The 16057-nt window shown below is 40.1% G+C and overlaps 1 protein-coding gene across 1 annotated transcript in view; it reads right to left on the bottom strand.

The window, feature by feature from the left end:
* The window catches only part of Pappa (pappalysin 1), a 243344-nt gene that overhangs the window by 153839 nt on the left and 73448 nt on the right, over positions 1-16057 (bottom strand). The window contains exons 6-7 of the mRNA XM_006979576.4: positions 13533-13654; positions 4639-5137 (exon numbers count right to left, since the gene is read on the bottom strand). Of these exons, the coding sequence (XP_006979638.2) occupies positions 4639-5137; positions 13533-13654 (621 nt within the window). The remainder of the gene's footprint in view (positions 1-4638; positions 5138-13532; positions 13655-16057) is intronic.

The following is a 16057-nucleotide window of genomic DNA, read 5'->3' as shown; positions in this document are numbered from 1 at the left end:
AAACGAACTTGCTCTTTTTTCCCATCCGGGGTCACCACATAATGTGTACTCTTTGATACCAGCGGTAAGCTACAGGAGCTGATTGTTGGCTGGTGTCTTCTGCCTGGCCATCCCCTATTCTACATTTTGTGGCTAGAAAGCTGGATAAGCCAGTGCACCCCTCGAGCTCTTAGACTCTATCTTCTGATGTGAAAGTATAAGGTAGAGTGGCTAAGAGGGAGAGTTTGGAATTAGATCTGGGACTTGAACCTGGCTATGAACTAGCCATTCAAGGCTGGAAACATCATTTTGAGGTTTGACTTTCCCACCTGCTCTGTAAGCACTTAGAAAGAACTTAAAGCAGTGTCAACAGTAAATGATTGGTATTGGTCACAGGTAACACATTTCAGTAAGGTTTTCTGAGCCAGTTAGAGTCTGTAAGGACTAATTATTCTAAGCAACCCCTGTTGAATTCTTTTCCTAAGCTACCCTCTCTATGTAGATTTGTCCACAGAGAAATTCTCAATGTGCTGGCCCTTCATTTTATATTTTATAGGAATGGAAACAGAGGCCCAAGAGATGACATAATGTGCCTTGGTGTCACATGTTGAGTTAGTTTGTTAGTTATTAGCAATGTTGGTGCTGGCCCTTTAATTCTGATAGTGTCAATTCTCATACAAATGTAGTGTTTGGCTTAAGTAGGTGGAACCATTCCACATTTCTTTCTTGTCCTGGCCAACAGTAATTAGTCTACCAGAAACTTCCATGGAGTAAGCATAGAAGGCTCTCTCCATCAATGTCATACCTTAGAAAACTATCTCTAGTGCAGATAACAGAAAGAATAAATATTTTTGTTGGGAGAAAAAAATAGAGACTAAGGTCAAAGGGAAACATGTAATGGGTTGAGTCAGAAGAAAAAAGACCCCTCCACTTTTCTCCAAAACAGCCTTTTATATAAAACTTGTATAAAAGCCAATTTATTCGATATAGAAAAAATTAAAAGAAGCAATCTCTCTCTCTCTCTCTCTCTCTCTCTCTCTCTCTCTCTCTCTCTCTCTCTCTCTTTCTCACATGCACATACGCATGCACACACACACACACACATACGCACACACACATGCAGTTTGTGGTAGGCTTCAATACTCAAATTACTGAGAGATAAAGGAAGAGTTGAAATGGTAGATGGACTTGGGGTGATGTGTTTTCCTTGTATTTCTCAGTGATTCAGAATATATTCAGTTGAGGAAGCCCAGCCCGATCCAGCATTAGCCTCCAACATTGTGTGTGTGTGTGTGTGTGTGTGTGTGTGTGTGTGTGTGTGTGTGTGTGTGTGATTCTCATGAGAGGCAAATAGGAAGGGGCTAGAGAGATGGCTCAGTGGGTTAAGATTGATTCCTGGTCTGTAAGAGGACCAGAGTGCCATTCCCTGCACCCACATGGTAGCTCTCAGTCATCTGTAATTCCACTTTCTGAGAGATCCAAATGCTTTCCTTTGGCCTCTGTGGGCACACATGTGGTGCACATATGTTCACACAGCAAAACATACACATAAAATAAAAGTAAATACATTTAAAAAACAGGCAAACAGGAGACCTAATCAGTACCTGAGTCTGGCACTTGTCACATACAAGGGAACATAAAGAAATGTTTCATTGTCAAGTGGACAAAAACCCAAATGAAACAAAAAAAAAAAAAAAAAAAAAAAAAAAAAAAACAAATGGTACATGAGAGTGTGGACCTAACAGTGATGCTTTTGGATGTGAAGTGCATAGGAACCACTGTTTCTATCACAGAGACTCTGTGGGGTGTCCTCTCCTCAGCACTCAGGTTGAGTGCTTTCATTGAAGGGGCCAGTCTGAGTGGCTCTTGTCATCCACAGTTCCCAGTATAGATGACTACACAGACTGCCTTCCACTCATACTTGTAATTGAAAGAGTACCTTTAAGAGCAAAAGAGAACTTGGCGATTCCTGGGCTTTAGAGCTCCCCAAGAGCAATGGCTGTTAAACTTTAGCTAACAAGAAAATTACCTGGAGAGACTCTACACATGGACTTTCTGATTCAGTAGGCTGGCCAGGGCCTGAGAACCTGGCCTTTCTGGGTTCCCAAGTGAGGTTGATACAGCTGATCTGGGGCAACATGCTAGGAGCCAGGAGTCTGCTTAAGAGCAGTAGGTCTGAAACTTCATGACATATTATAACCACTTCAGGAGATGTTTACAAGTCCTGATCCTCAGGCCTGACTATTAAGTCAATACCCAGGAAAAAGGTGGGAGAGAGAGAAGGTGAGAACCAGGACATTTAAAAGTATATCAAGGTTTTGAAATGAGTTACCTATTTTAAGGATTGAGTACAACCTCCCTCTTATAGAATTGAGATATTTAAGAACCAGAAAGAGTAAGTGACTCATCCAAGATCCCAGAGTGAGTTAGTGGCTTAGCAGAGAATAGAATTTGGGGTGCTTTTTCTTCTGTTTCATTTCCTCCATTCTGCACTCATCAAATCCATGTCAGCTCTCACAGGCTCGTAAATCAAAGCAAAAAAAAATTAAAGAAAGCTGGGTTTAAGCTGAGGTTTTAAGGCATCTATTATTTCTTTCCCCTATTATTTTATAAAGAAATCTTAAGTGGCTACAAATTTATAGAACTTTACCAGCCCAGACAAGTGAGGAGATGGACGAGACAGGGTTATGGAATATTTTCATGGAAGATGATGTACTTAAGTTTTAAGTACATTCTCAAACAGAAACCAAGGGCTCCCTCGGAGTTCCTAAACAGATGTTCTTCATCTCTCGTCCAATGAATGGGCAATGCTTTGCCTGAGATGTGCACATTAATTGCTGGCATTGAAAGGGAAGTGCTGGTAAAGTGTTTGAAAGTGGTTCAGTCTCTTAAAAAGATTAAAAGTTTCCTTCCAGACTTTGGTTCCCATTAATGATTGGCTTAGTAAATATTTCTGAGTACACAAAGTAAAGATAGTGTCTTATATCATCATCTTATAACGAATAAAGAGCCACACAAAACTTGTAGAAACCATGGAGTTCAGTATTTTCATCATACGGAGGAAAAAGGAGTACTCGAAGAGAGTAACCCATGTACCTCATATTAGTAAGTGGGTTGACTAGTGCTAAATAAGAAGCATCTGCATCCTGGGCTATTGTTCTTTCCATTATTGAAAAGGTCCCCCACCAATGTTTCTTGCACATAGGAAGTATTCCATAAGGCTTGTTGATTGACTACACAGACTCTTCACACTCAAATTAGGCAGTTAATTCTCCAACACGTTTTAAAGACTAAAATAGAAGTTAGATAAATCGTTGACAGAACACAAGTTGGACCAACCAACTTGGGGTTACATTCCAACTCCATCTCACCACTCTCTAAACAAGTGACCTCATGTCTGAAAGCCTCCTTTTCCCTTCTTTGCAAATTGATAATGACTGTAGGGCTGTGGTTATAGAATGGGTGAAATGAATAAGTGACACTGACTTTATTATAGACTTCTGTCTGGTAGACAGGATGCTATGGTTTGGAACTTAAATATCGCCTGAGAGTTCATGTATCAAAGGTTTAGGTCCCGTTGAAGCAGAGTCCAGAGATGGGGGCCTTTGAGAGGTGACTGTATCCTGAAGGCTTTGATATCATAAAGGGATTAATATATTTATGGATTCATGAATTTATTGAGCTGTGGATAATGAATGCTATGATGAAAGTGAAGCCCTCTCTTTGCTTTCAAGAGGCCATAAATCAAGCATCTCTTCTCTACTATATATGTTCCCTGTCATGGTGTTCTGTCCTGCCTCTAGCAATGGTCAGTAGGAATATGTCCAAGTGACAATATTCTAAACGTTCTGAAATTAGAGACAACGTAATGTCCTTGTACCATCAATTTACCACAGTTGCCTTTTTTTGATTATAACAACAGATAAGTGATAAATACACACACACAGACACACACACACATTACATATTACTAATGACCTCATTACAAGGCATCTTTCTTATAAGACATGTAAATGCTAGAAAAGTACTTAAAAAGTAAATGTTGAAGACAAATATAGTGAGCATCTTCTCTCCTCCCATAAAAGCAGTCATGGATTCTCAATGATCAAAGAAGTTAGGGACTCTGTTCTACCTCAGGAACTAAAGCAGAAAGATGGTGACTAGAGGTATTGAATGTCTAGGAACGTTTTCATGCAGTTTCCTAGGTGTGTACTCAAGTTCCACTGAAGCTGTTACTACATCACCATTTTTGTACACTGAGAAGTAATCAGAATGCACCAATCTGCTTCAGGTTTACATGCATGGAAATCATTAGTGAAGTTCAGCTCCCCCCTTTTTATTAGTAATCAAGGACCTTTTCACTGCCATTCACATCCAACTCCTTTGTTTCTGTTGAAAATACCAAACTTTGGAGAGATAAGTGAAGGTCACAGAGAAGAAATGTCTCCATTCTTGACCCTTTTGATTATGCATGGCCCTTCCCATTACACCAACTCTGCCTTACTAAAATAAAGCCCCCACCCAACACTGGGATACAGTATCTCTAGAAGTAAGTCCTACTGAGATGAACTTTCTCCTAGTCTATGATTTTCTGACTTTCCCCATATCTTTCCACAGCCCATCCATTATATCAGCTCCTAATAGGGAGAAGGCACTTACATGTCCACGAATCTTCTGTTGAGGTGTAGTAATGAGGCTATGTCTTCCTGGAGAGGTGGGTCCCGGAGCACTTTATACTGTAGGGGTTTACACTCCAGACAGAGTGGACTGTCCACAGTGGAGGTCAGCATGGCTGCATCAATCTCCAGATGTTCATCAAGAGTATAGATCTGGATGCCGTATACCTCCTCACCCACATCCCGGAGTCTGATGGTCAGTGGGATATCACAGAAAACATTTTGAGGACCTAAAGAGATGTTCTTTCCACTGACTGTCAATAGTTTGACATCATTGACAGCTCCACTGGAGTCCCAGTCAGTGGAGACAAAGGTCACCCAGATGGTCAGAGAATCAGGGACCAAGGGGTACTGGAATTCCAGCTCGAGGTAGCAGCCTTGTGGCTCAGGACAAGCTGGAGGGACTGTGTGTGGGTTAACAGCTGAATTTGGACTCCAGGTTCTGACACTGGATTTACAGGGCTGTTCAACATCTGGATGACCTATGGAGAAAAGAGATGCAAATGAGTTCTTGCTTCATTCTGGTTTTTGTAGTTTCCCATAGACCCCAGAAAAAATTTGTGTGATGAGAGCTTAGAGATAAAAGTGTAGATCTCAGTGTCATGGAAAATCTGCTGAATACAGGGTACTCAGCTCATCACTAACCCTGAAAAACAGATCCTAGATGAGTCATACAGCATTTTAAGTGAAGTTAAAGTGTCTTACTACTGAGCTAATGCTCAAACCTTCCTTCCAAAGTTTCCATTTAGAGGCTTTCATGCCTCGTATAGAAAGAAAGGAGGGACACTTTGCTTGAACATCCTCTGTGTTCCATGAGCTTGTTTAATTCTTGAATGGATTAATTTCCTAAATTAGGCAATTGAGGTTCAAAAACAGAATGAATTGAATGAAGGTCTATACCTTAAAGTCCCAGTTAAATGCAGGGATCATTAAAATTAGAGTCCCAGTGATATCACTGACTTTGGTCCAACCTGTTTAGACTTACAGAAGCACCAGAAATTACCCAGCAGAAGAAGGGAGCAAAGATAGGATACAGCTCTCAGACAGAGCCTGGGAGGAAACTGAACTACGAATGACAGAGCTACAAGTCACTGGGGCCATTTTATCACTCCTCCTCCTTTTCCCTACATGAGATCATTCCATACCACCGACTTTTCTGAATTCTGTCCACTGTGCAAGGACAGCAGGGCGCGAGAAAAAAAAATGTGATGTTGCTACTTTTCCTCAGAGAAAATATGCTTCATCCCCACTGATCTCAGTTTGCAGTGACTTCTAAATTCTTCTCTGCTGAGATCACATCTAGACCTTCAGAAGACTCTCTTTTGTGCTGCTGAGAAAAGTAATCATAATTCAATGTAGTGATCAGCTCTTATTTGCTTAAGGAAGATAGAGATTTACTGGTGAGGTCAGAATGAGAGACTTTCAAGTTGTGTTGGTAGTCACATCCTCTGTCCCTTCAGTATCACTAGGCAGTGGTGTTTTGTGTTATTACTGTTGGTGTGTGTATAGGGAGTAAGCATGTTTGATATTTCTAAATTAAGAGAAGAGGAAAACAACCTTAGTCTGGCAACACTTTGTGGAAATATTACAGGGTAAGAGAAATCACCATAATATAAGCATTAAAGATCCAGGTGTTTGTGTGTGTGTGTGTGTGTGTGTGTGTGTGTGTGTGTGTGTGTGTGTGTGTTTGTGTGTGTGTGTGTGTGTGTGTAGGGGGTTTATTACATACAGTGAGGTCTTTTAACAGCCCCTACAGTATTATCTTTTCCCAAAGATGGAGGAGAGAGAGGCTACATAAAGATGGCAAATCGAAGAGAAAAAGAGAAGAAATGGGGGCATGGAAACTGCACAAAAACATTTTCATATATAACACACTGGACCCAGAAGAGATAATCATAAATACAAGATTTCCTCCAGCACATCTTGATTAGGTTCTTCCTCCACAAATAGCTACTGTTGACTAGAAGCAACTCTTGATTTAAGAAAAAAGCACAATGACCCTTTACCTAGCTAAAATTTTCCTATCAACTCTACAATCCACCATATTTCCAACTCTCAATTTTGTATTGTGAGGCCACATGGAGGATCTCTTATTCATCCAGCATCCATTACCCAAGACAGGATATGAAGAACATTCCCTAGTTAATAGTTAACTCAAATGACTTTCATCAAAGTCTTGAAAGAGAGTATCCCTGTCTCTGTTTTATAGATCTACTTTATTCAATGTGGAGAGCCTTTAGTCAATTAAGTACCTGGTCTGCAGAGATTACACACAGTAGGTATCTGACTGGTATTTGCTCAGCAATGAACATTTCTCTCTTGCAAATACAGTACTTAAAAAAGGAGGTGGAATTTTAGAGCCTGATGTCCAGTAGTTGATGTCAGGTGAACATCACACCCCCCTCCATGTGCTTTCCCTGGAATTGGAAAGGAATCTTTCTTCCATCATTAGAGAAGATGACTGTCAGGGGTAGGAAGACACAGGAGAACAAAGATGACAAATCTGTTTGGTTCATCATTCCTGTTTTCTTTTTAATCAATAGATGGACAAAATGCTTTCTAAAGGATAAGGTAAGCTTGATCTTTATGCTTAAATAGGTAAATAGGAATAGAAAATTTAGCAAAGCTTCTACTTGTATTGTTATTAAAGATAGATTCTTAAATATAAAAAAGGAACATAAGTGTCACAAATTCCAACTTATTACCAAGCAGCAAGTCTATAAGTAATAATGCCAGGCTTCCTACACCAACCAGCCTCTTTGTGTAGGCACTGCACAAAGCTCATTGCATGCCTTAGCTCTCTGTATCCTGGCAGCAATTCTCTGGTGCTGATTTTATGAAACTCATTCTACAGCAGAGAAAGCCTAGCTTCAGATGGCTAAGCAATCTTGTTACAGTCGTAGAACATTGTCTGATACTGCTGGTCCAAGCCATGTGCCAGGCTTTGAAGCAATGATAGTTGAATTAAAATCTCAACTATTCAACATCAGTTGTGTTACCAACTTCAATGTTATCTACTTAATAAGGTAGCTGTAAAATGCAAATGGATGAGATCTTTAATAAATCTCAAAACTACATTAATACTGTCATGAGAAGGCATGAGGAACTAGGAAAGTCTTTGTATGAGGAAGTGTTTCAAGCACAGACAATGGTTGAGAGAGTTAAGATGACATACAGTTTCACAGAAAGATAGTAGTAAGTGCTGACAGCAGAGTAAACAGAAACCACATCAGGAGGTATTTTGTGTATCACATTACAGGACATGAATTGTACACGGAGAAAGATGAAGAGCTCCTTGTAAATTTTAAGCAAATGAATGATATAACATCTGTCATTTAAAAAAACAGTTTAGAGAAATAGATACTATCTATTCATCAATCATCCACCTGTCTATTCATCCTTCCATCTGTCCATCCATCCAGCTACCAATACATCATCCATCAACCCATCCATCAATCCATCTGTCCCTCCTTCTCCCTACTCTTCCTCTTTCCATCTATCCATCCATCCATCCATCCATTCATCCATCTATCCATCCATCCATCCATCCATCCATCCATCCATCCATCCATCCATATACGCATCCATCTATCCATTAACTATCTATCCATCAATATGCCCATCCATGCTTTGAAATAGTAATTATAGAGTGCTGAGCATGTGTCCTGTATTAGGCTAGTCCCTGGATAGCAGGTTTTCAGATGTTCTGTTGGTGTTCATATAGCTTCTAGTCTGATGAGGTCAGTAAGAATATTTTTACACTAATGCTGAAAGTACACATCCAAGGTTTGGACAAAGAGACCATCAGAGATCATGAGTTAAAGTCCCTAAAGTGTAACAAAAAGTGAACACATCTGTGTTCTGATTGAAACTTATTAGATATATGGTTGTGAGACACAAAGAAGGGCTGAGAGTAGGAAACAAAAAGTGGTGGATAGGAGTGAAGGGAGGGAGGGAGGGAGGGAAGGAGGGAGGGAGTGTAGAAGAGATGGAGGGAGAGAGGGAGGAAAGAGATATAAAGAAATGAAGGAGGAAAAAAGGATAGAGGGAAAAAAAGAAGAAATCAAAAGAGAGATACAATGATCCTATTAATTCCTTATCAACACATATCCTTCTGCATATATAGTGGCTACATGAAAAAGCTCACTTAATTAATATAAGCAATCCACTATGAATAAATCATGTACAGTATAAGTCATATACTAGGAATAAGACATGTACAGAAAAATATTTACACATACTTAGGATGATCCAAATTTACATTTATGAAGATCTGTACAGACACCCATAGTATGTCTAAGTAATACACACTGCAGCTGTTGACATGAACACAGATACAGTGCCAAGATTTTTTTTTTAATGCATGCTTCAGCACACCTGAAATATTCTAGGAAGAACAATGGAGCAAGCACTCATACAAACAGGAAAGAATGAATCACGTGGTGCCACATGCTGATCTCACATGGAAAACCCAACACTTGGAACGAATTCTATGCTTGCATAAGTGATCTTAGTGGGATTTCATCAGTCAGATTCACCCACCTAATTTCTGTTTTATAAATGGAATATGGTAAATACTTCAAGAAATGTGTATCCATGAAATAAAGATTTTGCTCTAGACATAAGAATACAGCTGTTTTCTGGAACCAGAGGTGAGATTTTTGTTTTTGTTTCTGTTTTCCTGCTATGGAGTAAAGCTAATTGAATGCACTGGACAGCTAACAGGTTTCTTAAAAATGAAAATCTTTTATCATATTAACATGGAATAAAGAATGAGGATTATAGGTTGAATATTCATTCCGTGGGTAAGATACCATGTTAGGAGCATTTTAAGAACTTCCAAGGCACAGAGGAGTTAGTGGCAGCAGGGTGAGGAACACCCCATTTAACTCTGCCCCATTCTCTTTTCTCAACCCCACAGATACGCCTGGCATTGTTCATGAATTTGGAAGTTTTCTGTTAGTTTAGGAAGTCCCCAAACTCAAACACACAAAGATAAATAGGTTGGAAATGAGTTGGGAAATAAATTATAGAGTTTGGCTCATGGAAAAGTTTACTTCTTTAAGAATAGTAAAAGGATCTGAGCCAAATGGATCACAGAGCATGTAATAGGATGCCTTAAGCACAGAGTGGTGTCTCTTCCTGGCAGGAATGTAGTAAATGTCTGTAGGGAACTTCCAGGTAGTCCTTAGGAGCTAGAGTTGGTCACTCATCCAGGGGCCTCCACACTTACACTTGACCATGAACTATGTACCACCCTTTAAGAGAGCCAGGAGAAAGCAGGAACAGACTTCACTAACTGACACGTTTGGTTTGCATGAAGGTGTATGGTGGTGGCTGGAACTTACGTTGTTTAAACAAGTAGTAGAGGGACCAAGGTGATTTTAGCCAAGGGTGGCCCTCACAGAGTCTACCTCCCAATTATCTCACAACACTGCTTTTCTCCCTTATCGCTGCCTCAGACCCTTGGCATCACCACAGGTATCACCTTGGTCACCCCGATTCTAACAACAGCCAAAAGCTGTTTCTTTCCCTCCAGGATCTTCATTCCTTAACTTATTTAGCACAGAGCAGCTAGAGCATTCTCTATAACCTGCACATCTTACCATTTCGCCTACTTTTTCCAATTGCAAAACATCTATCTGAGATTATTTTTAAGTGACTCCTGGCATACAGGCACTTAAAGTGGACATGCAAACCAAGTATCCCTTGACAGTAAGTCTTAAAATTTTACTTTAAAACAATTCTGCTGTATATGTAAAATGTTATTTATCAAAGGCAAAAGGAAAATTGATGACATCAATGTGCTTGTCTGTTTTTATATAAAGAAGTAAATCGTGACTGAATATTTGGTACTACAAGATGTAGAGTATCTTCAACAGTTTTGGAGAGTTGATTTATATTTTTATTTTAAAATCATCACAGTTGAGAATAATGCTTTGCTCAAAATATAGTACAGAACTGGTAGAAGTATGTTTAGAGCCCTTTCAGAAATGGCTGGAAATTCTGTCTTAAGCCTGAGCCAAAACTCAGTTAATTTTTTAAATGTAATTCAAAACAGCAACCTCAATATCATAAAAACATCAATCAAACATCATAATACAATACAATCCTAATATGACACTAGGGAAATACTAAAGTCTTTGTTTTCCGTAATTACATCACTAGCTTTATATATGAGCAAAACACTTTTTGAATGAAGAGTAAAAACACCACACTTCATAATGTCCAATAGTCTTGAATCTGAGGCATTTTAAGACAGCATCCACTAGCACTAATGGTGCAAGGACATGAACATGCAAATTGTAGGTGTGTTCAGTGATGTTACACAATGCAACAAAGGTTTGTGCTTCCAGAGACAACTAGATTCATTACACGTTTGTGAGTTAATTTTTGGCGGTTGCAAGTTCTGATATGCAACCTTTATTTATTTATTTATTTATTTATTTATTTATTTATTTATTTTTTATTTTATTTTTTTCGAGACAGGCTTTCTCTGTGTAGCTTTGCGCCTTTCCTGGAACTCACTCTGTTGCCCAGGCTGGCCTCAAACTTGCAGAGATCTGTCTGCCTCTGTCTCTCCAGTGCTGGAATTAAAGGCTGGCTGATATGCAACCTTTAAATGGAGCTTCAACACACAGTTGATGAAGCAGTGATCTACTCTGACCTAAGTACATTGCATCTTTTCCCTGTACACAGTGGGAATCCAAAGCCATCCTTACGTGAATTATTCAAGTCACCTGTTCAATATGTGTGACCCTCACCATGCTGCTCATGCCGTGAATCCACATAAATGCACACAGCATCATTGGGCACTTTTGTTTGGGTGGCTTGTATTTACTTGTACACTATTGTATATCTATGAATGAAGGCATTGTCCAGCTACAAAATGTGTAGTGTGCATTCCTTTATCTGTCAGAGGACTAATGCTCTGTAGTCCTGAAAAGCACCAAATGTGTTCTCAGGGGAGAATGGAAAAGGAATATTAAATGATGCCATAATAATTATAAAAATAATTCTGACTTTGAAGACACTCAGGACCATACCTATAAAGCTTCCCTTCTTTAAATATTAAAATTATCTCAGTGCTTTAATGTTCTTAGTGACATTTAGTGGGAATCCCACTTCTGTAGTCTTGGATGACGTCTCTTGTACATTGGGTCTTGACTTTGATCAGCATGGTCTCTTTTCACCACACGGCCACTGCCCATTTGCTTACCTCACTCCTAATGAATGGCCAGCATAGCCTCCTCTATGCACCCAAGACTGTTTCCAGCATATACCCCCATGGCATGTACATGGGAAGGTAGGAACATGCTATGCAAGTTTGCAAAGTGTTCTCATGTGTCAGAGGCATAGTTTTGTCTGAGTGGGTTCCATTTGGCTGGGGAAATTATGTCTACAGTTTCAGGAAGAACTTTCTGAAGGGCTAGGGCATGCTGTAGTGAAGATCATGGAAGAGATTCCTTTACCAGATGGGTACCAGAGTTTGATGACCTCAGGAGTTCCTTCTGTGAGTGATAGCCTGTGATTCTGTGAGGTGGAACTGAGGGCTTCTCCCAGACATCCCTCTTACTTTATATTTGAGATAGATTTATTTAGAGTTCCCACATTCAAATCTCATTTTTATTTTAAGCTGCTTTAGAAAATAAAGCATAGGACCATTGTTTCCAACTTCACTTTCCCCTCTGATCCTTTTCCTTTGCTTTAGTCTATCTTTGGCATCCTTTCCCACCCTCTTTCTAAAAATATAAAGGTAGAGGAAGAATTCTTACTGACTCTCTGCAAGGGTATAGGTTCTGCTCTACAAGTAGTAGAGTGACCAAGGTGATTTTAGACAAGGGTGGCCCTCACAGAGTCTACCTCCCAATTATCTCACAACACTGCTTTTCTCCCTTATCGCTGCCTCAGACCCTTGGCATCACCACAGGTATCACCTTGGTCACCCCAATTCTAACAACAGCCAAAAGCTGTTTCTTTCCCTCCAGGATCTTCATTCCTTAACTTATTTAGCACAGAGCAGCTAAAGCGTTCTCTATAACCTGCACATCTTACCATTTCACCTACTTTTTCTAATTGCAAAACTTCTATCTGAGTAGAAGATCTATCTACTCTGATAACTGATGTCATGGTGTCTCACCCAATGACTGTGGCTACCAACCGACCTGCACTAGAGTTTGTGGGACTTCGAGGCAAAAGAAACAATGTGTGAATGTCCCACGGCTGGGAAAGGGAAATGTGATATAAAAAGGAAGCCATGGGTTCTCTGCCAGTCTGGCTTCAGGGCTAAGTGACAAAGTGCAGAAGTTGGGATTTGGCAGAAGTTGTTCTGTTTCTATAGAACACAGTAGTTGTTTTCTATACATATACAACCCAATGATGCTATGAGGAGGCTCAGTCATTGGCCTCTTGGGATGCCTGAAAACGCCCCTTCCATGGCAGGATCTGATCATGGGTACAGATTAGAACAGTAGCAACCAAAAAAAGTGTACACAGGAAAGAAGGAGTTATAACATATATAAGAACGACCCATGTAGCCCTTGTAGTAACTGAAGAAGAGTCAAAGATGATTGATGCTCTGAAGTCACCCAATATATGCATTAACTCCTATGTGACCTGCCTGTACCCACAGGCAGCTGGAGTCTGTAAGTTATATGAACACTTGCATTTATTATGTGCAATTGACACTTATTTACTATTTTTGTGACTTCATCATATGCAACATGAGAATTGCATACACAGAATAGCATGTGTTCAAAAACACTTATTAAATTAATGAGTGCATGAATAGTGTTAAGGACTGTTAAGAAGAATAAAATTCCATGTACATTAAATTTGTCCTCTGCATGCCACTCTTGTCAATAAGCTCTGACTTACCTTCTGCTTCCCGAGGACTCCAGTGTCCTGATGGTCCACAGGGCATCGGGGAAGAGGCATTGAAAGCATATTGCACCAGGATTCTCCCTTCTAGGCAAAGGTCACATGCTGATCCCAATTCTCTAGCAGGCCAAGGAAAAAGGGGAAACACACTGACTTAGGAACAGTTGAGTGAGTGACTGGTAGGACAGGGGCAAAAGCAATGGGGCAGAGGACAGAGCCTGCATTTACTCCGCTTTCTCCATGCACACACTAAGACTAGGAAAATGGCTATAAATGAAATCCCTCCTATTGCCCAGGATGTTTTTTGGCAGATGTTCTAATACTACATACACTCCTCTGATGTCAAGTAGCACAGAACCATTTGGCGATAAGACTACTACCTGCAATGATTTTAATTGCACATGGCATAAAAACCTCCACTGAGAATCTTCTGTGTGGTTGTAAGAGCACCTTTCTGCTCATTTTGTCCCCAGAAATAACTCCTTTAAAAGTATTTTCCAGGTACCCACTATGTGCAAGGCATCAGTCTGCATCATAGGCATTAAGCATGAAGAAGGTGTGGTTCCTTCACCAGAAAATGAGTGGGCTGGATGAGATGATGCCTAAGAAACCTTCCAGCCCCAACATTCTGGGGATGAGTGAGTCACTCGCAATTTAACAGTCAAAAGCAGTTTCTTTACTATGCCATCTAACTCGTTTTAACAGCTTTCCAGGGGGTGAGCCAATCTCTCAATGGGACCAGTCCCAAAAGTGGAGTATTATGGTGGCTTCCCCAACTGTCTGGAGTATCTGGATTCAATCTCTCTCTGGTTACAACTAACTCTGGATTCCTACTGGTTCTCCAAATTTGGCATCTGTAGGAGGTGGTTATAGAGAAGACAGGAATGACTCTTCTGTATTCTCATGGATCTAAAAATCTGCAAATCGGAGTGGCATCTGTTGAGACTTCTGCAACAGAATCTCTAGATGATGTTAAGTAACATCCCAACCAACCCAATGTTTCTCAAAATGCAACATCCCTAGTGATTCCTCTTCAATCATTCCCAGAAGAATCTGTGTGATTTGGCTACCTGCAAGGATAAAATGGCAGAGCCAGATCTCAAGTTGCATGATTTCACCTAACAAAAACTCCACAATTCTAGGGTTATAGTCTAAGAAATATATTTGTGAGCCTCATAGTTGGTTAGTTTTCCCAGGCAGCAGTCAGGAAACCACCACAAATCCCATTCTCAACAGGCCATGCTCCTGCTTAACCTCTTGAGTGATCCCAACATCCAATGGCCCTAACTTTCCTCACTGCCCTAGCCTTGTCTCTCTCTTCCACATTGGGTCCCATTACCCCACATTTGATAGTTCTACCTGGATGATGCTTCTCATCCTGCAAAGTTCACTGTGAATAGTTTTTTCTCTATGAGTGTATTTTTATATAAATATGTTTCTTTCATATATTACGAGACCCTTGGGAACCAGACCCATAACCTAGGCCTCCTTTCCTGTCTTATGGCTCAGCATATACCCCTAATGTTGGCTAACATATGCAGTTGAACGGATGGATGAGTAAATGTGTGGGTGAGCGAATATTAGTCACCCAGACACATATATAATACTCGTGGCTAAATTAAGCTAGACCTTCAAACAGCATGGTGAGGCTTCTCAGCCCAGTGGTTGAAAATGTGAAAGCACACATCAGTAAAAGGTTTGCAAGTACATTAGCACTTGGTGAAAGAATAAGAAATTAAACATTCCAAGGTTAATATAAATAGAATTGTGGGCAGCTATTATAAAATACCTATAATTATGAAAGTTATTATAAAATGCCTATATTTATGCAAAACATATTTACTATAAACTTAAGTAGAGTAGTTATATTCAAGTTTAACCTATAATGCTGTCTCAATGCTATTCAGGTAGGCTTATGTAACAAAATATTGACAGTAGTTTGTGAGTTGCTTTTGGAAAAGGAACTATCATCTTATGTATACCAATATACTTATAGTAAGGAAAGGAGGGAAGGAGAGAGAGAGGGAATTGGGGGGATTCTTCAGAGGTCCCCAACAAAATCAAGTTCAATGCACGCATAGTGGCTCTGAGTAACAGGACTGATGATAAAACAGTGACATCATGTATGCCCTGGGATGGATTCAGAAACTGTGCTGACCTAGACAGCTGCTGAGTTTCTCCATTTCCCTTAGGCATAACTTGAACTTCACTGATCTCTTACAGTGTGTCTGGTTCTCAAGAAGTGCTGTGATGAGTAAATCACTCTCCAGCTGACTGCAAATGTGGTATGTGCTATCCCATACATCCAGGTAACGCTTGCGTCCCCAACTCCCTACGGCATTTGTTTCATTTTCATCGCCCACTTGTACACACACACACACACACACACACACACACACACACACACACACACACACACACACACTAAAATCCTACCCCTGTAGAATGCTAATATTGAGGGAGTTCATTTTTCTTTCTTTTCTTTTTCTTTCCTTTTCTTTCTTTAGTTTCCAGACAGGGTT

The sequence above is a fragment of the Peromyscus maniculatus genome, chromosome 2, assembly GCF_049852395.1.
Source record: "Peromyscus maniculatus bairdii isolate BWxNUB_F1_BW_parent chromosome 2, HU_Pman_BW_mat_3.1, whole genome shotgun sequence".
In the NCBI taxonomy this organism is placed as follows: Eukaryota; Metazoa; Chordata; class Mammalia; order Rodentia; family Cricetidae; genus Peromyscus; species Peromyscus maniculatus.
Note: the sequence above shows the minus strand (reverse complement) of the source record. Positions and strands in the feature narration are given on the sequence as shown.